The 23,396-nt window shown below is 40.7% G+C and overlaps 1 protein-coding gene across 3 annotated transcripts in view; it reads right to left on the bottom strand.

Annotated features, from left to right (window-relative positions):
- Positions 1-6,727: 6,727 nt before the first annotated feature.
- The window catches only part of abhd6a (abhydrolase domain containing 6, acylglycerol lipase a), a 56,110-nt gene continuing 39,441 nt past the window's right edge, over positions 6,728-23,396 (bottom strand). For all 3 annotated transcript variants that reach the window (XM_039771579.1, XM_039771581.1, XM_039771580.1), the window contains exons 8-10: positions 18,283-18,337; positions 12,366-12,466; positions 6,728-7,243 (exon numbers count right to left, since the gene is read on the bottom strand). In XM_039771579.1, the coding sequence (XP_039627513.1) occupies positions 7,061-7,243; positions 12,366-12,466; positions 18,283-18,337 (339 nt within the window). In that variant the 3' untranslated portion in view covers positions 6,728-7,060. The remainder of the gene's footprint in view (positions 7,244-12,365; positions 12,467-18,282; positions 18,338-23,396) is intronic.

Here is a 23,396-nt window from a genome sequence, read left to right as displayed (position 1 = left end):
GGAGGTTTAAGGGAACACAAGAGTCGGAGGACCCAAGCCAGTCACATCACTTCAAGGTAGACTCGACCATCTTTTGAGAAGTAACTGAAGGAGATTCCAGGACAAATTTACAGTTGGTGAAATGCCATGTCTAAGGGCGTACGGTGGTCACACTACAGTTTAGGTATCCATTTTAAATCACCGATTAATGTCATGTAAACATTAGTTAATAAAATTATCATGGAAACTGAGGAGGTTTGAGGGGACAGAAGAGTCAGAAGACACTAGCCAGTCATGTCACTTAAGGGTAGACTCTGCCATCTTTAGAGAAGGAATTAAAAGAGATAGCAGGACAAATTTACAATGAGTGAACAATCTCATCTAGGGGCTCACGGTGGTCACACTACAGTTTAGATATTCATGTTAACTCACCGATTAATGGCATGTAAACATCACTTAATAAAATTATGGAAACTGAGGAGGTTTAAGGGAACACAAGAGTCGAAGGATATTTGCCAGTCACATCACTTCAAGGTAGACTCGGCCATCTTTGGAGAAGCAAAGTTTACGGTTAGTGAAGTGCCATTTCTAGAGGCTCACGGTGGTGGTCACACTACAGATTAGGTATCCATGTTAAATCACCGATTAATGGCATGTAAACATCAGTTAATAAAATTATCATGGAAAGTGAGGAGGTTTAAGGGAACACAAGAGTCGGAGGACCCTAGCCAGTCACATCACTTCAAGGTAGACTCGGCCATCTTTTGAGAAGTAACTGAAGGAGATTCCAGGACAAATTTACAGTTGGTGAAGTGCCATGTCTAAGGGCGTACGGTGGTCACACTACAGTTTAGGTATCCATGTTAAATCACCGATTAATGGCATGTAAACATTAGTTAATAAAATTATCATGGAAACTGAGGAGGTTTGAGGGGACAGAAGAGTCAGAAGACACTAGCCAGTCATGTCACTTAATGTAGACTCTGCCATCTTTAGAGAAAGAATTAAAAGAGATAGCAGGACAAATTTACAATGAGTGAACAATCTCATCTAGGGGCTCATGGTGGTCACACTACAGTTTAGGTATCCATGTTAACTCACCGATTAATGGCATGTAAACATCACTTAATAAAATTATGGAAACTGAGGAGGTTTAAGGGAACACAAGAGTCGGAGGATATTTGCCAGTCACATCACTTCAAGGTAGACTCGGCCATCTTTCGAGGAGGAATTAAAAGAGATACCAGGACAAATGTATAACTGGTGAACAATCTCGTCTGGGGGCTCACGTCGGTCACACTGCAGTTCAGGTGTCCATGTTAAATCACAGATTAATGGTATGTAAACATCAGTTAATAAAATTATCATTAAAACTCATAAAATACATGTTATTTTGCAATTTTAAATCAAATTAAAATGGTTTAGATGGATAGATTGAGATGGGGGGACCCTTAAATGGGAACAGCCAAAAGAAGAAGACGTTAAAAAGGTTTACAATTGGATTTACAACATGCAGACTTTTTAAAAACTGCTTACAAAAGACCCCCTAAACTAAAGTGTTACGTAGCTGTTCATCTTTTGCACTGACCATGAAAACACTGAAGGGGAGGTCGTAGCAAAGGAGAGAATGAAGACGAAACTGACAGCCGTTATGAACAACGCTGCACATCCTCTCTCTGACACGTTAGCACAGAGGACTTTCAGCCAATGAATTATTCAGCAGAAGTGAGTCAAGAAAACGCTACGGGGGGGCTCCTTAATACCCCCGGCAATACGTCCGCATAATGTCTCAGCGGGACTGTCCCTGCTCTTTTTTTAAATCTTTAGTCAAGTCAGAAGTTTTTTCTTTTTACTCATTCTGGTGTGTATTTGTTGCGTGCCATAATAATATTTATTTATTGGGTTCCTGTAAAAAGCCAAATTTCCCCCCTGGGGACAAGTAAAGTTCTGTCTATCTGTCTTTCTTTGTAATTTTATCTTCCTAGTCTTTTTTTTTTTTTAATAAAACATTTAAATGTAACCTCTACTTGTTTTTGGAATCACAGTTTCCTTTCTGTTTCTTAAACCCAAGAAAATAAAACACTTGATAATTTGCTGGCTTGAAAGATTTTTTTCTTCTAAGTAATACTACACAAATGAATCCAATTTCCTGTTATAAAAGGCTACACGCAGGGAAGCAAGGAACTGCTGACATACGACATGCGTCAAGCTGGGAGAGCCAGTGGCTGATGGCGACTTGTATTCAACAGCGTATCTGCTGGCACATTCCCACATACTCGCTACTTCTAATGTTTGTGATTATGCTAACCATTCCTCCTCCTAATTTACCATATGCTTCTCTTTCAATTCTTGGCTGCTTTGTCGTGTTCATGTCTCGTGAACGACAAGGGTTGCCAAAAAAAAAAAAAATCCCTGCAACTTTCTATATATTTTACGCAAAGCTGAAGAGGAAATTTCTGAAAGCTATTTTGTGGTCAATCTCAAATTTCCCCGTTGCCTTAGGATATTCAAAAATGTGTGCACACCGTTCCACAAAGCTTAACTGCCAATCGGAAAACTTTGTGGAAAACATTAGAACAATTGTGAAGAAGAATGGGCCATTCAGCCCAATAAGCTCATCCATCCTGTTCGCTGAGATAGATTGTCCAAAATACATCCAGTCGAGATTTAACGGTCCCTAAAGTCCTACTCTCTACCACACTCTTAGGTCATTTACTCCAGGAGTCTGTGGTTCTTTGCATGAAGAACTTTCTAACATTTGTGCAAAATCTGCTCATAACAAGTTTCTAATCGTGTCGCCATGTTCTTCTTCAGGAATTTATTTTAAAGGAACAGCCTGGATCCACCGTACTAATTCCATTACCTCGTGATCTCCATTTGCTTAAACTAAAAAGGTCTCATGTCTTTCATCTCTCCTCATAGCTCATACCTCTCCGTCCTGATCGGCCTCTCTGCTCTCCTCCAGAAGTTCTCTAGCACTGCTGTCTGTTTTTGTAATATGGAGACCAAAACTGAAAACGGTACTCTGGGTGAAGGAGGGATGATAAGGTTACTGAAGAAATGGCTTTAAATGCAGAGTTCAGACTGGTAGAAGAAGTGGATGCAAGCCCTGGTCCTAGTTAGCAGAAGTTGAAGGTAATTATGCAGAACAATACTAAGTGTAGGAAATACATCTTGCTATCCTTGATGTGTGGAGTTATAAAGAAGTATAGAATAAGAAATGAGGCATTCAATGTGGGAGAGCTATCTAAGAAAGGACAAGAAATTAGGTAGAAATGGTATGGACCTGTGATGAGGAGAGACATTGAATATGAGGGCAAAAGAGTGATGGGATTGGAAGTCCAGGAGGAAGAAAAAGTGAGGGAGGCCAAAGTGGAGATGGATGGATAAAGTAAAAGGGCTTGACTGGTAAGGAGGTGCAGGACCAAAGTGTTTGGAGACAGTGGATTAAGTATATCGACCTCAGATAAAAGTGGGAAACGATGAAGATGAGGAAGTCAAGTCAAGTTGGGGAGCATGCACTGGTACAGTGCGTTGCCGCACCCACTACACAACGAAACAACCCGGGATCCCGGTTTGCAACCCCCCTAGGCAGACACGCGGTCCAGTCTCACCCTCCGGAAATGACCCTCTATCTGCCGCAGAAACGTTACGTGGGTGACCCCTTGGTCTGGTCCAGCCATTCAGGTCCCCAACAATGAGGATCTTACGAGCCAGATCATCCTCAGGGAAACGCGCCACATGGCCATAGTGCCGTAACTGACGCTCCCTCACAATGCAGGCAATGTGCCTCATTCGGGACTCCATGAGCAACCGCTCATTCAAGAGGAAGAAGAAGTTATTTAAAGTTCTTCTGGTCTCAGAATGTGTGTGGGTGGGATGGGTGTCAACCTAGGGGTCTCATTGATGGGAAAAGCAGGGTTATCCTGAGTAATGCACAAGTCTGATAAAGCACATCGACCCCACATAGATGTGGGAAAAGAGAAAGGTGATCTTAGTTAGCCTTTGATACTGTCGTTCCACGCCGAAGGTTAATTCTGAAACTAGAAGCTGTAGGCATCAAGGGTAACCCACAAAACTGGAGCTCAAGCTGGTTAACCAACAAGAGGCAAAAAGTGTAGAGGAGCATTCTACACATGGGAGGAGACCCCCAATGGAATCTGTCCTGGGACTTTTACCCTTTCTGATTTATATTAATGACACAGATTTCAGTATGGTTAGTAAAGTTATGAAATTTGCTGATGACATCTAAAAATGGAGCAATGGCAGACCACTGAGAAAACAGCAAAAACCATTCAAAACAACCTGGACAAGCTTCAGAAATTGTCAAACTATAAGAAAAAGCAGGTTAACGTAGAAAAGTGCAAAGTGCTACAAGTGGGCAAAGGGAACGTCAATTATTAGTACAAGATGGGATAAACTGTCCTACGAGAGCCAACCTCTGAAAAGAATTTAGTGGTTTATGTTGGCACAAAATGTTTACCATCTGAGCGAAGTGTAGAAGTGATTAAAAAGCCAAATACTGGAGATTGTTGGGTTGGATCATAAAAACTACTCAATATATCGAGAGACATTATGCTTAGACTATTATATACTGTAGCACACTAGTGAGACCACATCTGGAGTTGGTTCAGCAATTCTGGTCACCGCACTACAAGAAAGACATAACAGCACTAGGAGCTGTTTGGAGAAGAGCATCCAGGTGCATCCTGGGACTTTAAGACACGTCCTACTTTGACAGGCTCAGAGACTTAAACCTGCTTAGTCTCGAGCAGAGGACACTGAGTGAGGACCTAATCCAGGTTTACGAAATCCTCAAAGGCATCAATAAAAAACATCCTGCAGAATTATTTTAGCTTATTAGTGACTCTCATACTCGAGGACATCAGTGGAAATTATGGGGAAGTGCATTTAGGACTATAGCTAGGAAGCAATTCTTCACTCAAAGAGTTGTAGGAATCTGAATCAAACTACCGAGACATGGAGTTGAAGCAACTGACAACATTTAAGAAGAATCTGGATGAGGTACTGGGACAGCTTAGCGATTAAAAACTTGATGCATTTGGGACATTTTTAAGCTTTTCCTCTGTGCCCCATAGCCTCCATTGTAAAGTGGCAGAGTGGGCAAGATATTTGTATAAATATACAGAAACCGCTTAACTTTAAAAGCACAATTTCACATGGCAAATACTTATAAACCATGTTTGTGAAGAAGTAACTTTGACTTGAAAAATACCAAATTTATCCTTCACGTTATCTTCTCCATTCTTCAAACTTTACAATAATCCAAATTAACTGAAAAAACTAAACTGGTTCAGTCTCCTAATTTAAGCATCAGTGTTCAGACAGAAGTGAAGACTACACCAGACATGCAGCTCAGGCTACCACCCCTCATTGTGAATCTGAATTTCGCTTTTAGGACTTTAGCTGCCACAAGGCTGATTTTGCAATTTTGTTATCTCCTTTTGCTATTTGTGTGAACAATGCTCCAGACCTGAGCTCCAGCACAATAGCGAACTTAAATTACATTTGACAAAGTTTTCTTTGCTCGATTTCTACCGGCTGTACATTACTCACATGTACATTACGCATGGATTTCATTGTTCGGTAGCACATGCAGGTGCAAGCAAGAGTTTCCACAAATGAAAATTACTAAAAGCAAACGTATTGTATTAACAGATGCAAATCTTTGCAATGAATTAGTTGTTACAACGTCCAGCATCTCCATTACAGTAACAGCTTATGCAGAAGCAGGCTGTTTCATGCTCGTGACAAGAATTGGCACTTCAAATTGGTGTTTGGGCATTGCTCTTAACAGCTAGCAATAATAAAACATTTTATACTTAAACTATTTCTTGGAGCAGCTATTTTTAAGTGTAATGCTTAGAATTAGCACATATAGTAAATTGCCTGGTTTCACAGTCACATCTTTTATATACGGCCCACTTCATGAGGTCTTACTGACAATTCGGCCCACCACCTGCCCCAGGAGTATCTTCAAACAAATCCAGAACACGTTAGAACTAATAGAAAAATGAGTTGCAAAATCTTCTGGTCAAGCCTCATAAAAGATACAAATCAAATATTCTAAAGAACATATCATCTAGATTTGCAATGACAGTATGTTCATGATCATGAATTTTCAACAGCTAAAGAAACAAAAATTATATATATATATATACATATACTTACTGTGTATATATATATATATATATATATTATAAATATTATTTTACACTGTATATATATATATATATATATATATATATATATATATATATATATATATATCTATATATACTGTATATATATATATATATATACAGTACAGGCCAAAAGTTTGGCCACACCTCCTCATTCAATGTGTTTTCTTTATTTTCATGACCATTTACATTGGTAGATTCTCACTGAAGGCATCAAAACTATGAATGAACACATGTGGAGTTATGTACTTAACCAAAAAAGGTGAAATAACTGAAAACATCTTTTATATTCTAGTTTCTTCAAAATAGCCACCCTTTGCTCTGATTACTGCTTTGCACACTCTTGGCATTCTCTCGATGAGCTTCAACAGGTGACACCTGAAATGGTTTTCACTTCACAGGTGTGCCTTATCAGGATGATTTAGTGGGATTTCTTGCTTTATCAATGGGGTTGGGACCAGCAGTTGTGTTGTACAGAAGTCAGGTTAGTTGGACGATCATTTATTTTTCAACAGGACAATGACCCCAAACACACCTCCAGGCTGTGTAAGGGCTATTTGACCAAGAAGGAGAGTGATGGAGTGCTGGAAATGATCATGAAAAGAAAGAAAACACATTGAACGAGGAGGTGTGGCCAAACCTTTGCCCTGTACTGTGTGTATGTGTATGTATATATATATATGTATATATATATATATATATATATATATATATATATATATATATATATATATTCATTTAAAAAACTTGATTCACCTGACTAACTTTGGCACTAGATCACCTGGCATGAAAACGGGTGCCCCTGAGAGACATTCTGCATTTTCTGATTTTTTAACAGAAGTCCCAATCAAAAAGTGTGTGTTGTGGAAAATGCACTTTCAGGATGTCTTCTTGTCACTGCAACCTTCATTGCACCGCTGGGATGTTAAAAACTCCAGAATGAGCTTAGCTGTCTTCCTGGGGCGCTCCATCACGACAGAATGGCCACATTTCTCCAACAAGTCCACACGGCAGCCAGGAAGCGCACTGGACAAGACTGTAGCACCTGATACATCAATAACCTATTAAGAGAAAAAGTTTCTTTTAGGTTTTAGGACTGTACACAACACTCAACGTAGCGAATCATCCCATCCCCGTATACTTCTTTTAATTATGACATTCATAAAAATAAATATGTGCAGAATCATGTAACAGCAGATGAAAAAGTGAACACTAGCCTGTGCTTTTTGAGTTTTTGTTTATGGGGGAGTATGTCAGACAAAATTCACTAAATAAATATGCAAATAAACAACAGTGAAAAGTGACAATCTTATATATAGACGTCTATCGGTGGAAGTGTGTGTGTCTGTCTGTCCGGCCTGGAAGTGAGAGGTGGACTTGGGGTAAGGGCTCCACCTCCCAGGATACGCAAGCGAGGCCAGCACAGCACGTCGGCAAAACGAAACCTCTGAAGAAAGACAAAGTCGCTTAACCGCTAATGCAAAAACGATGCAAGCACGTCGGCAAAACAAAACCTCCTTGGAGAGAGAGATGCCGAGAGTTGTTCTTTACAATTACCTTTCAAATTTTTTCTGACGATTTTAATAGTTTCTAGGACCACGGGCTTTTTACAACACAGGCTTACACAACTAGTAATTAAATAAAACACAACGATATGTGAGAGCGTATTTCATTAAATATTTAGAAAATATGTTTTAGTTGTTTATTTCTTCATTTACTTACGTCATTAATACCATAATCAACATGAAATACACCTTGAAATAAAAACTGTCATTTTCTCCTGTCAAACTTGAGAGGGCGGGCTCTACCAAGTTCTGTCTTTTGATTGGTGGACTTCCTTTACAACAGACATTTCAGATAAAGATGCCTGATGATGGATTAAAGCAGCCACTTGGCACAGTAATGCCGAGCAACTATTTTGCACTCAGATCCACCACAGACGTCCACCGTCACGGCCTTGTGATGAACAAAATGAAATCTCTGGTGAACAGCCTCTTAAATATAAAAATTAAACATATTTATCCTACCATGATGCAGTTGCTCAGTGAAGATGTGTACAAGTTTGGTGCGCACTCTGCAGATGAAGACGTTTTATAACTCAGGGAAAACCACACAACCAACAAGGCACAGTACAAGAGCACAAATCCAGTGAAATCTGTAATCCTTGGCAGCGAGTGTAATTGTAACCCAGATGGGTAGTTGCAGCAATGAAAGTGACGACAACAAAAAAAGACGATCGCAATCCTTCGAACCTCTTACAGCCCGCTTTTAAATTCAGCACCCCATTTTCTTTCTCCCGGCAGTCCATTTTTGGCAGCTCTGACTGTTTTTGTTTTGCCTATACTGTGCGTGTTTCTGTAAACTTACTGTAAAATTTATGTTAACTGTTTAGCGGTGTGTGTGAGGATCGTTTTGTGGAATACGTATATTGTCTGCTTTGTCCTCATTCACGTTTTATGACAATAGTTAAAAACTTTAATTAGCTCTCTTGGGGCAGAGGGGTGGCTCTGAGGCTAGGGATCTGCACTGGCAATCGGAAGGTTGTCGGTTCGAATCCCATAAACGCCAAAAGAAACTCTGCTCTGTTGGGCCCTTGAGCAAGGCCCTTAAGCTGCAATTGCTGAGCGTTTTGAGTAGTGAGAAAAGCGCTATATAAACGCAAAGAATTAGTAGTATCAAGGGATTTCTTGCAAAAGGTTGGAAAGAGCCAAGGATGAAGTATGGCAAGGGTTTTGGCCCTCTTTCGAATTTTTTACCACAATGTCATTAGGTGGAGGAGTGCAACGGGCCATCCTACACAGGCAGCATTTGTTACAACTTCACCAATCAAAATACAGTACTTGCTAGGGCCCGCCCCCTCAATTGTGTCAGGTGAGCCATGTTGCATTCTGGGTCGCTGAGATAAAGGAACAGTTTAAAAAGGACATAAATAAATGAGCAACACATTTCAGGACACATTCAATTAGTTATGCTGAAATATTGCGTTTTCATTAGTTATTATCACTTTTCACAATATGGTTTACTTATTTGAATATTTATTTATTTAATTTTGTCTAACATTTTCATTCGTATTTGTTAGGCTTCAGTGCTCAACCTGGAATATGAATGGTTGCCTTCTCGAGATTCACTTGACACACAAATCCTAAACCAAAGAATAATACATTTCATTTACTACAGCTCTATAGCTATAAAGGTTCATTTTTTTGCATATTTAATGTATATTTTATTATAATTTAAGCACAACTTCAAGAGCAACAACAAAAAATGTTAAGAATGTGAATATAAGAAGTATTTCAGGATGAATCCAGCAGAGGGCGTCTTAAAAGCCAGACACCACAAAAGACTGTCTCAGAAGGCTCTTTCACAAGAGGTTTTCTTTTGTGAATGTTTTCTTTTGTTCTCTGTGGCCTTGAAGCCTCCACACACCTGATGCCAAGTCATCTCAACCTCTTCTTCCAATAAGGCAATCAGGTCAGCAAAATCTGTCAGTCTTTCCTCATTATTTTCAGTCTTACACGTTGTTTTTTTTCCCCCATTGTTCCCAAATTCAGTAGGGCAGTTAATAAAGAACAATGCTCATGTTTGTACCACTATCAAACTCACGTTTAAACTCTGTATCTAAAATGGCACTCGTATACCTAATGAGAAAAATGTATTATATAATACCCTGAATGCCTCCACCACCTGGTTTAATTGGAGGCCACGTCTGTGCTTTATCCATATATCCAGCCCTGACTAGCTGGACTTCCATTTCCAAAACACATTAAAAAGAACCAAGTGTTCAGAAAGCCCGATTCACAGTGCAGTCGAGTATATGTATAATTTGTATATTTAGACAAGCTATCAGACTGGATTCTAGTTAATCATACGCTAAATTACAATTTTATTTACAGAATATGTGCCACTGATGTGATTTGAGTTGTTCAGACTAAAGATGACTCCGAGATTCGGTGAGCGCAACACGTCAAAGTGCAATCAGTCACAAGCCCTGATCTAAGGATTAGTAATAAGTGAGTAGAACAGAACAGAACCCGTGATTCCCACCAGTGTCTGCTTACTGAAATAAGGCAGCTTTGGGGGGCACTTTATTTACTGTCAGGCACGTGAGCCTTAGGAGTGTCTAACGGGTTCGCACCTTGGGAAATATGGGGGCAAAACTAACTTCTATTCTGTTTACACCTTTAGAATGGAAGAATACCCACTGGAAGGCATATGACGTCACGTTTGGGGGAACGGCCATAACTCGGCCTCTACTGCCCACATCGCCATATAAACACCGAAACGCCATGAAGTTGGCGATCAGTTTAAGGCCTGCTATCCAAGAGGTCAGACCTCAAGGCGGCTAGTCCTGAATCTGGTGAAGACTCGACTATGTTACTCGTTTTGTGGCATTTCATACCTTGGTTTTTAATTTTCTTTTCAGACATCAAACAGAGCATCCTCCAAGACACCAACATTTTATCATCTCGTGTTCATTTTGTTCATATTATATACTAGCCGTCCCCACGGCTCCGCCCGCGTAGTAGTGAAACAGGACAGTGAGGAGGGTACTGCTCGGCTCCCCACCCCTGACATCACACTTCCTCCTGCCCTCGGCTCGCAGCCTCTGTCTCGGATTAGCACAAATATACAAGCGGACTATGATTCTTAGCACGATGAGAGAAGTCGCAAAATCAACCAGAATGTTCAAGCAAATTATAGAAAAAAACCCAGTTTCTCATTTGCTAGCTAAGCAGAGGTAAGGAAAAGCCCCGAGGCTGGTGTGAGTGAGGAGGGCCCCGTTACCCCCCACCTTGGCCCGCTGCATCTCTCTCGGATTCGCGCAAATAAATCGGTAACGCAAGTGAACTATTATACAAAGCGCAATGAGAGAAATGTAAAAGCAGATTATAGAAAAATCTGTCACGCAGTTCTCACGTGAAAGGCGGACGGACGGACAGACAGACAGACAGAAAGACAGACGTTGGATTTTTTTATATATAGAGATGGTGTGTAATATTAATAAATATACATATCTTAAATAGATCAAATTTGCACTTCTTTGTAGCACACTATCAGTCATGCAACACTGTAATATATCAGTGGCTCTCTACTGGAAGGCTGTGGCCCACTAGGGGTTCCAGTACACTTCCTGGGGAACCGCATGATGGATAAAAATAATTATAAAATTTCAGTAAAATACTTAAGTATGACACCCTTGCTATAGCTTGAATTTTAGCGACTTAAGACCAGTAACATTTCTAATAACTCAGAATGTTCCTAAACTGTGCCTGGAGAATTGCATTGATTACAATATTTTGTAATTTTTCTTGTTTTGTTAATGGGCGCTGCCATGTTATTAGTCCTGTTGTTAAGAAGGCCCCGATGGTTGCTGGGAGGCATGGTTCTGGAGGCCATCAAGCCTCATGTCAACAGCTTGACTCTTTAAGTACCAAAGCAATGAGATTGTTTGGTATTTTCCACCAACTTTTGCACACGTTTCTTTTTGAGTTCTTTACCTCAACAAATGTTTTGGGGGGATGGCAGGTGTTAAGATGTTCTATTCCTCCATTGGTCCGAAGTATGGCCGTTTGGAATTGGCGTGTATCAGAAGTCTTCTTTAAGTACTATGATGTCCTATTGGCTCTAGGGGTTGGACAGAGAATCTATAAATTTACTTGCTTAACCTCACACTCTCTCTCTTACTAACAACTGATGAAGAAGCATCTCTTACCAAACTGATGAACTTGAAAGGACGACATAATGGAGAGCACAGCTCGACAGCCATATCGAACAGACATGTGGCTGAAAGCTGACCATAAATGAACTAGAGACAAGTCTGTGTGCCGCCTGAACTACCACACCATTTATCAGGTTGTATGGTTGCCAATATCCAAATGAACTTTGCATATTGTTAATACTTATGAATGTTATCAATAATACATTATTTTATGTGTAATTTAACACCTGCTTGTCTTTTACTATACCTAATTGCCTGAGGTTATAGATATAGAAGGGAAGGTGGGGATAAGTTATATACTATAGAAGTTATATATAAGTCTGGGAGACTACATATTAATAATACAAAAGGGGAAAGTAGAGCAATATATTACTCTACCAAGATAAAACACTAAACCATACCAAACATGTTGCACTACTAGAATACAAGAAAGTTTTTATTGATTAGAACAGGTCTTTTTTTACCTGGTCGTGTTTTCCCCAAATCACTTGCACTGGCACACTGAATTTGTGCAAATTTTCTTGGAGTGAATAGCGTGATTTTTCACCCGTAATCTGTAAAAATACTAAAAGACATAAAATAATTGTCATGTTATGATGAGAGTATTTCTATTAAACATATGTATACTGTATATATAGAAAATGTGTTATTATTATTATTATTAAATACAAATTTATAAAACCCCTGCATTCTCTCCATTGTGTAATTGACTTCCCAAATGTCAGAGAGAATGTGTATCATCAAACTTATAGATACAATACAATGCAATTCAATTTACTTTTGTAGAGCCCACAATCACACCAGAAATCCTGCAATGGGCTTTAAAAGGCCTTCCCTCTTGACAGCCCCCCAGCCTTCACTCTCTAAGAAAACAAGGAAAAACTCCTAAAAAAAACCTATGTAGGGAAAAAATGAAAGAAACCTTGGGGATGGCAGTACCTTTTCCAGGTAGGTTGGGCGTGCAGTGGGTGTCAAAGAGAAGGGGGTCAATACAACACAATACACAGAATAGAAACCAAGTAATCCTCGATACAGTATAAAAATAAAAATATTACAAGTATGGAGCAGAATTTAACAGTAGATGATATCACATAATATGATTTGGATTTACATGAGGCCCAATGTCACCCGCTAACTGCTGAAAGTGACATTACTGCAGAGGAGCCTGTGATAGATGAGAGACTGCAGAACAAGCAAGTCACAAAGGCCCAGCATGCTGTGTTTTCCACGGCTCAAGTCCAGGTGTCTGTGGCATAAAACAATAAGATAAAAGTGCACAATACAAGTAAATTACGTCGGGTTATGGCTTATGTATTTTTCATGTTCAAAATATTTTCTGAAGCACAGCCGTGACCAAATGTTTTGAGAATGACCCAAGTGTTGGATTTCACAAAGTTTGCTGCTTCAGTGTTTTCATATCCTTTTGTCAGATGTTTCACTGATGTACTGAAGTAGAATTACAAGCAGTTCAGAAGTTTCAAAGGCTTTTCAATATTAAGATTAAAATATCATTAAAAGGTACAGGGATTGGACTGCTGAGGACTGCTGGGGGAAAGTCATTTTCTCTGTTGAATCCCCTTTCCGATTATTTGGGGCATCCGGAAAAAAGAGAAGAAAAGGTGAGCGGTGCTACCATCAGTCCTGTGTCGCGCCAACAGTAAAGCATCCTGAGGCCATTCATGTCACGTCGGGTTGCTTCTCAGCCACTCAAAATTTTGCCTAATAACACAGCCATGAGTAAAGAATGGGACCAAAACATCCTCCAAAAGCAACTTCTCACATCCATCCAAGAACAGTTTGGTGATCCACAATGAACAATCCAACATAATGGAGCATCAGGCCATAAGACAAAAATGAGAACTAAGTGGCTCGGGGAAACAAAACATCGAAATTTGGGGTCCTTGGCCAGGAAACTCCCCAGACCTTTAATCCCATTGAGAGGCGGGTGGACAAACAAAAACCCACCAATTCTGACAAACTCCAAGCATTGATTATTCAAGAATGGGCTGCCATCAGTCAGGATTGGGCCCAGAAGTTGATTGCCAGACAGCTTGCCAGGGCGAATTGCAGAGGTCTTTAAAAAGAAAGAAGGGCCAACACTGCAGATATGGACTCTTTGCATAAGCTGAATATAATTTTCAATAAAAGCCTTCGAAACTTCTGAAATGCTTGTAATTCTACTTCAGTATAACAGAGAAACATCTGACAAAAAGATCTAAAAACACTGAAGCAGTAAACTTTAAGAAAACCAATACTTGGGTCATTCTCAAAACCTTTGGCCATGACTGTATATTTTGAACTGAAAAACGACAGTCTTCATTATTCTTGATGTTAGTTGAGGTGTAAACAACCCAGAAATCAAGTTATTTGCTGCCCATTCTTTGCTCTCAATCACTTATCCCCACCTTCTTATTAGTTCAAACAGGCCAGGAATTTATTTTTAGGAGGCTAGAAAGACACAATTTAATTGTCCAAAAGAAATAAGTATTGTTCAAGTGGTTTTAATAGCAAAGTGTAAAATATTCTACAGCCTTCCTTTATTGAGAAAGAAAAAAAAATCATGTTTCAGTTTACTTGGGAATGCAAAGGTGGAAAACTGCGAGGAGCTACTTGAGGAGCTTCTCTCTTCCTACCTAGAACTTGGGTGCAACATGTCTTTAAAAAATCCATTTGCTAAACTCTCATTTGGATTTTCTTCCCCCGTGAAAATGGCAGTGGTCTCTGATGATCATAGAGAGAGGATTTGCCAGACTAATACAGTGGAGCACTTTAAAAAACTGTTAAAAACACATCACCTTAACATGGCTTTCCCATAACTTCATCCATCCATCCATTGTCCAACCCGCTGAATCCGAACACAGGGTCACGGGGGTCTGCTGGAGCCAATCCCAGCCAACACAGGGCACAAGGCAGGAACCCATCCCAGGCAGGGTGCCAACCCACTGCAGGACACACACAAACACACCCGGGCCAATTTAGAATCACCAATGCACCTAACCTGCATGTCTTTGGACCGTGGGAGGAAACCTATGCAGACACGGGGAGAACATGCAAACTCCACGGAGGGAGGACCCAGGAAGCGAACTCAGGTCTCCTAACTGCGAGGCAGCAGCACTACCACTGCGCCACCGTGCCGTATCATAACTTCATTTTAGTTTAATCCTGATGCTCTGCATATGTAATTAATTATCATTACTATTCACGGTGGCTCCAAAATCTATACTAACCCCTACTCTCTCTTCTGTCCTTTTCCCGGTTTTCTGTGGTGTTGATCTGCGCCACCACCACCTGATCAAAGCACCGTGATGTCCCAACATTGATGGATTAAAGGTCAGAAGTCCACATGACCGTCATCATCAAGTCTTTCCATGAGAACCCTGAATACCATGAGGACTGATTGAGGTCATTGATGTCAGGTAGAAAGCCTAGAGGGGGCTGGCTGGGTGGTCTTGTGGCCTCAGAACCCCTGCAGATTTTATTTTTTTTTGTTTTTTCTGTCCTCCCTGTCCATCGGACTTTACTTTTATTCTAGTGTTCTCTTATTTTATTTCTTACTTTGTCTTTTTATCTCATGGAAAGCACTTTGAGCTACATTATTTGTATGAAAATGTGCGATAGAAATAAATGCTGTTGTTGTTTCACCAGGACAGTGCTCAAATGGAGAGACGTTACAGTGGAAAGTGGAGTGAGTCCAGGTTAGCAGGTTAGCAGACGGCTGTTGGTCGTTCCACTATGAAACAACTTTAGGGGACTGGAAACGTAAAAACTAGCATGTGACTACTTAGTGTAAGTAAAAAGTATATTTAAAACAGTTCTATGTGTAATTTATCATTTTTTTCCAATCAAAATAATTAATTTTAAATATATTAATATTTTTGTCATTTCAAACCTATGCCCACATTACTATTTTCTGGTTAAAAGCACAGACAGTAGTCTTGGTTTTTACCTTTCGTACCGATTACCTCAGTATTTATAATCAACAAATGCACTCTCCAGAGCTGTGCATTTCTGCAAACACCACCTCAGTGTTTTAGTGGATGGATGAAAACGAGTTTTGAAAATACAGACTCGAATTGCTGTCCGATTGGCTCATGCATATTACGTGGCCCTTTCCTGATTGGATACTGCTCATTGCAACATCTCATTCACTGATTGCTCATCCATCACAGAAGACCACCATATTCCAACATGAACGAAGATATAAGCTGCTTTCCATGGCATTTGTTTTGTTGTTTACTTGTATGGATCTCCATTTTTTTTCATATTTTCAATTGCTGTTCTCCATTTCTGAATTCAAGCTGTAACTGAACGTCATGGAGCCTTTTGGCTGCTTATGCTGGTCACACTGGGAGGTCAGTGACCTCAGTCACTTGTCAGTGTAGGACATCCCTTCCAGAAGGCTGTTCAATGAGGACATTTCATTCATCTATCCATTCATTACATCTTTAAAACTGGGCTGTTTATGTGTTTATTATTTAGTGTGTATCATCTTGTGGGATATTAGGAAAGACTTTGTGTAAATAATTATACATACATACATTTGAGTTTCATTTTTAGTTAATTACTAGCAGACCTGGCGCGCTTCGCTGCACATTTAACCGGCTGGTTTCGGCAGCAGATGGTGGTTTTTCCAATCTAGACGTCCTGTCTTCTTTAGATTCGTTTAACCGCCTAATTTTGGCAGCGAATCGTTTATTTTTTCTAACGTAGAAGTCGTTTCTTGTTGAGATTCGTTTAATCGCCTGGTTTTGGCAGCCAAGCGCTTTTTTTGTTCCAACCTAGAAGACCTCTCTTGAGATCCGTTTAATGACCTCGTTGATTGAATGTCTTCCAAGGTAGTTTCAATACCCATTTCTTGCACGGATTCATCTCCCCTTTTATGAGTGACTGTGTAAGTACCGCGTGTACTAAACAGGAAATTAGTAAAGGAGAAAAACAATGGCAAGACCGTGTTAGCTGCGGAGCTCAGCGGTGCTCAGCTCGGAACGAATTGAAGTGAATGAAATGAGGTGAATGGGAGGGGAGATGATCACGTGACTCCCCCACCCGCCTTAACTCTCCATCCCTCCACAAACACAGTCTCTCAGATCCCAACTCTCCTTTATATAAATCAGTAAAGGAGAGAGGACTAAACACTAAGGAAAAAGAACGGCAAGACCGCGTCAGCTGCGGAGCTCAGCTCGGAGCGAAATGAAGTGAATGAAATGAGGTGAATGGGAGGGGAGATGATCACGTGACTCCCCCACCCGCCTTAACTCTCCATCCCTCCACAAACACAGTCTCTCAGATCCCAACTCTCCTTTATATAAATCAGTAAAGGAGAGGGGACTAAACACTAAGGAAAAAGAACGGCAAGACCGCGTCAGCTGCGGAGCTCAGCTCGGAGCGAAATGAAGTGAATGAAATGAGGTGAATGGGAGGGGAGATGATCACGTGACTCCCCCACCCGCCTTAACTCTCCATCCCTCCACAAACACAGTCTCTCAGATCCCAACTCTCCTTTATATAAATCAGTAAACGAGAGAGGACTAAACACTAAGGAAAAAGAACGGCAAGACCGCGTCAGCTGCGGAGCTCAGCTCGGAGCGAAATGAAGTGAATGAAATGAGGTGAATGGGAGGGGAGATGATCACGTGACTCCCCCACCCGCCTTAACTCTCCATCCCTCCACAAACACAGTCTCTCAGATCCCAACTCTCCTTTATATAAATCAGTAAAGGAGAGAGGACTAAACACTAAGGAAAAAGAACGGCAAGACCGCGTCAGCTGCGGAGCTCAGCTCGGAGCGAAATGAAGTGAATGAAATGAGGTGAATGGGAGGGGAGATGATCACGTGACTCCCCCACTCGCCTTAACTCTCCATCCCTCCACAAACACACAAACACAGTCTCTCGGATCCCAACTCTCCTTTATATATATAGATTTATTGACGTCAGAGTTTTTTGCACTGAATGTTATTTAACTGTTTTTCGTCCATTGTTTATTTAATACATACTTTATGTATCTAATTAAAAAATTGACTTTTTATGTCTCAACGTGTGAGTGTGTGCAAGCCGAGTCGAAACTGGGTGTGTGCCTGGAGTCCCTCAAGTAAAATAAATATATCACCATTAACAGTGTGAATCTGAATGACACATGGCTGCTACAAAGATGTGAAAATGCTACTGCAGAAGGAATTTGTTTTATTTTTAAAAATTCGATTTTTAAATTAAAATGCAGTGGTGTGTATGAAGCATTAGAATGACAGAGAGATAAATAGATAGATAGAAAGACTGACAGCCACATAATGCTTTTATATCATTACACTGTCAGACAGACTTGAAAGAATCATATAAAAAACAAAAATAAATGATAGATTTATAACTGTAAACTTGCCAGTACCTTCACGATAGAAATCATTGTGTGGTATTCGAACATCCACCAGACCTTGTAGGATCTAGACAGGACAGAAGTAGTAAACGTTAGTTAGAACTGACTTTAGAGATAACCATACAGCACTGCGAGACACAATACGCCCCCCAAAACCTCCCACACCAATATCACTAAAACCAAACTGTATATTAAACAGCAACAAAAAATAAAACAAAGATAGCGACCAGCTGCTCGAAGAATCGAAATCAAGGACAGAAAAAGACGACAAACCAGCAAAACTTGTGAAAAGCAAAACTACTTTACAAAGTGCATTTTTGCTATTAGCAGTTTGGATAAATAAAGGAACCTCATGGCAACCTTTTATCCTGTCACATGGACCACCTGCAGGTCGCGACCTAGGAGGCCACGCCCCTAGAAACTTGGGAAGTGGTGCTAATGGCGGTTACACAAAACGGTGGCCAAAACAAAAAATAAAACCTAATCAATAATGAGTCACTCAAAACCTGACCACGACAGACAAACTCTCTTGTCATAAATTATGCGGTCAACTTTGCAGCAGACTAAGCTGTTAAGGTCATTTCTGTAGCACAACAACATTTGAAATAAGGAAATGTAGCCTTGAAATAGTCTTGAGAAAATAAGGAGACCATTCAGCTAATTGAACTCTATTGGCTGGTTAATAGTTAATGTATCCCAATATACCCTAAAATGTTTTGAAAGGTCATCAAGGTTGTGCTTAAACTACATGACTTGGTGATTTATTCCAGATTCTGACCCTTTGTGCAAAGAAATGTTTCTGGCTTCTGTCTACATTAAACAGCATTTTACAAGTTTTGGCCAATTTTGGTCACTGTCTGGGGCCTGAATTGTCTTTACTGCCACCTCAGTATCGGCTAACCCAACTATTAAGTGCTATCTGCAGATTTCACAAGTTTACTAACTAATTACTAAACCAAATGCCCTCATCATGTCAAGTCCATCCTGACAAGCTGCATGGTGTGTTGGTATGGCAGGAGTTCACCTAAGGCAACGCAGAAGGTGGTGAAAACAGTGCCACACAGATAGCATCTCTGAAGAACATTTTTCGCCAAGTGCTATCCAGAAAAAAAAAGCAAAACAAATCATAAAGGACCGCAGTCTCCCCGCGTGGACATTTTTCTACTTCCTTCCATCAGGCAAGCACTACAGAGCTATTAACACCAGAACTGTGAGTTTTAGGAAGAGTTTCTACCTGTAGGTAATAAGGCTGCTCAATTGTTACATGTGATAAACTGTCTGTAATCATCTGAGCCACATCTTCTGTGGTGTTTCTGTACGTAATACATGTTTAGTTTTATTTACTGTTGTTTACTGTGCCTGGAACAGGGGAGAGTCCTGAGGCTTTGGAAAACATCTTGCATCACCCCAGTCCCAAAGGTATTACGTCCTAGTGAGCTGAATGACTTCCGGCCTGTCGTCCTGATGTCACATTTGATGAAGACCATGGAGCGGCTGGTGCTTCACCACCTGAGGCCACAGGTCCGCCACACCCTCGACCCTCTGCAGTTCGCATACCAGGAGAAGTTGGGAGCGGAGGATGCCATCATTTATATGCTGCACCAATCCCTCTCCCACTTGGACAGAGGCAGTGGTGCTGTAAGAATTACGTTTCTGGACTTTTCTAGCGTCTTCAACACCATCCAACCTCGGCTCCTTAGGAACACGCTGACAGAGAAGGGAGTAGATTCACACCTGGCATTGTGGACTATCTTACAGACAGACCTCAGTATGTGCATCTTGGGAACTGCAGGTCTGACATTGTGGTCAGCAACACAGAAGCGCCGCAGGGGACTGGACTTTCTCCGGTCCTGTTCAGCCAACATACATCGGACTTCTAATACAACTCGGAGTCCTGCCACGTGCAAAAGTTCACTGACGACACTGCTATGGTGGGCTGCATCAGGAGTGGGCAGGAGGAGGAGTACAGGAACCTAATCAAGGACTTTGTTAAATGGTGCGACTCAAACCACTTACACCTGAACACCAGCAAAACCAAGGAACTGATGGTGGATTTTAGGAGACCAAGGCCCCTCCTGATCATCAGAGGTGACTGTGCAGAGGGTACAGACCTATAAATACCTGGGAGTGCAGATGAATGATAAATTGGACTGGACTGCCAATACTGATGCTCTGTGCAAGAGAGGACAGAGCTGACTACAGTATACTTCCTTAGAAGGCTGGAGTCCTTCAACATCTGCAATAAGATGCTGCAGATGTTCTATCAGACGGTTGTGTTGAGCGCCCTCTTCTACGCGGTGGTGTGCTGGGGAGGTAGCATAAAGAAGAGGGACACCTCACTCCTGGACAAACTGGTGAGGAAGGCAGGCTCTATTGTAGGCACAGAGCTGGACAATTTGACATCCGTGGCAGAGCGACGGGCGCTGAGCAGACTCCTGTCAATCATGGAGAATCCACTGCATCCACTGAACAGGATCATCTCCAGACAGAGGAGCAGCTTCAGTGACAGACTTTTGTCACCGTCCTGCTCCACTGACAGACTGAAGAGATCATTCCTCCCTGACACTATGCGACTCTTCAATTCCACCCGGGGGTAAACGTTAACATTACACAAGATTATAGACTGTTTTACCTGCCTCTCACTCTTCACCTTGCATTTTTTAACTTGCACTGCGCTTTTATTGCTCTTTAATTTAATATTGTTTTTTTCAGTATGCTGCTGCTGAAGTATGTGAATTTCCCCTTGGGGATTAATAAAGTATCTATCTATCATTAATATTATATTTAACATTGACCTTTTTCTTTTCCTGATGTTTTATACTGATTATTGTGCCTGCAAGTAACATTACACATTTGACAATAAAAAGACCTTGACCTTAACATCAGGATCAAAGTGATTTATCTAAATAGAAAGCATAACCGTCCAAGCAGAGGCCCCTGGGGAACTCCACAGATGGCATCACCCCGTGTGGAGCACTCACCTTTTATCTGAACTCTTTTTTTGCTTTCCCCTTCCTAAATCGTTAACCAAAGTGGAATCCAGTAAAATATCTCTGATCCCAATGGTTTCTTGTTTCAAAGTTACTATTTAGGGCAGAAATGTATCAAAAGCTTTTCAAAAGTCTAAATAAATGATGTTGTAGGTTTTCCTTTGCCCATTACTTTTTAAAAAGTTATACTTTAGGTAAATTGTAGCATAATATCGATAGGGCTTAAATCACCAAAAATGTCTGATTCTGAAATATTATACTTTTTTTTTTTTTTACAAAACCTACAATAACTGAAACAACAGGAAAATTAATTTGTTCAGCTCTTTTAATGGACATATCCAATGAGCAAATTTTAAGGGCTTCCTTTTGGTCTGACTAACGTATATTAGTGCAATAACTGAAATCTACTCTATAGATATAAAATCCTAAGCCTTAAAGTGCAACGATTTTATGTGATGTTTAATGTGACGTTTTTTGACATGCTTTAAATAATAATATTTTAAAACCTACATATATATGTTTGGTATCATTCTTTCCAGAATTTATCGAACTTTAATGTGATGTTGTTAGATTTTCAGATTCTTATTCTGTTTTTAAATTAAAAACTAAAAAATATCAAGAACTCACGTCCCGCGAGATGAGACGTTGTGCCAAGAGCTTTAACTACGCCTGGGGCTGGAAATTAAAGACAAAGAGTAGGACAGCTGCTGTACAGGCTTTTAAATGTTTGAAGCACCGCGGGAGATGAAGATCACACGGCACGGTAGCAGCAGGAAGCCAGCAGCTGATCGTGCAAAGAGAAGGTAAAAAATAAAACCTATTTGTTTCCCATTGTATCACCGTTTAAGAGGGGGTTTCGGAGGAGCGACCGCGTCTCCTTGGGGTGCGTTCAGCCCCCCCTCTTCACAACGCGAGCGGCAGAGACGTGAAGTGGTTGGCACGTACCGCAGGCCGGTGGGGTTAGCGAGCAAAGCGAGCAGGGGGTGAACCCCCTAGTGAAAAAATAAATTACTAAACAATGAACAACTTTAAAGTACTTGCTTTTCTAAAATTAAACAAGTGAAAGGGCGGCAGAACTCAAACATATACTGCTCACATACCGAGTCTATGTCTGTACTACTACTACGTTTTTATTTAAAACACAGACATTAGACTCCACTTTCGCCTTTTGTCCAGTCAGACTACTCAAGTGTTTTTTACCCCTGAAAATGGAGAGTTTTGAAAACGTTCTCTATATCAGTGTATATCTGAAAAATGCTGGCTTGGCACTGCAGTATAGATGAGCGAAAACATAAGAGTTTTGATGACACAGACTTTAATCATGCTCTGATTGGTTTGTGCTAATTACCTTGCCCTTCCCTGATTGGATCTTACTCATTGCAATTTGTCAGTTCCTGATTGGTAGCTCTTCACAGAAGAAAATCATATCCCAACAAAGCAGACATGCAGGCACTGCCTTCCATGACACTTGCTCTGTTGCTTACCGCTATGCCTCTAAATTACGTTTTGTACAGTTTGAAAGTTGCATATGTGCTCAACATTCAATTAATTTACCAATCACTACAGTTTTGAGATAAATCCCTTGGCCAGTGGTGTAACCATCCCTTGGATGTTTTTCAAATCATTTCCCATTGTATTATATAGTTAAATAGCCATGTGCGGCCAACTATGTTGTGCATGTTAAAGTTGTCTGTGAAGGGCTCCCTGTTTAAACGCGGCTGCCTGCCAGTCGTGAACTGGGCCCTTCGTCGCACAGCATTATGATTTTTTATAAGGGAAACAAAATTAAAAAAGAAAATCCTTGGATATCGATTCGATAGGAACGGCTTACTCGGAATCACTGTCCGAAACGTAATTATGTGGTGGTGTGGGAGCATTTCTGTTTCTGTCCGTTCACAGTCCATCTCATTTTCACGACGCTATCGTTTCCTCTCACGATGTCTTCTCAACCTTTCTCCAATCTCGCAGGTTGCTTTGTGGCAATCCAAAGAGTAAAGCAATATACACGGATCAATGGTTATAAAAGGGTAGGTAATAGGTATCCAGGCTCTTTAAAGCATAAATAGGGATCACTTCACTGACATGTGAGCAAGGCACGGTACAACTGTGAGACGCGCAGCACTCGCCGGCTACAAC

The sequence above is a fragment of the Polypterus senegalus genome, chromosome 12 (assembly GCF_016835505.1).
Source record: "Polypterus senegalus isolate Bchr_013 chromosome 12, ASM1683550v1, whole genome shotgun sequence".
In the NCBI taxonomy this organism is placed as follows: domain Eukaryota; kingdom Metazoa; phylum Chordata; class Cladistia; order Polypteriformes; family Polypteridae; genus Polypterus; species Polypterus senegalus.
Note: the sequence above shows the minus strand (reverse complement) of the source record. Positions and strands in the feature narration are given on the sequence as shown.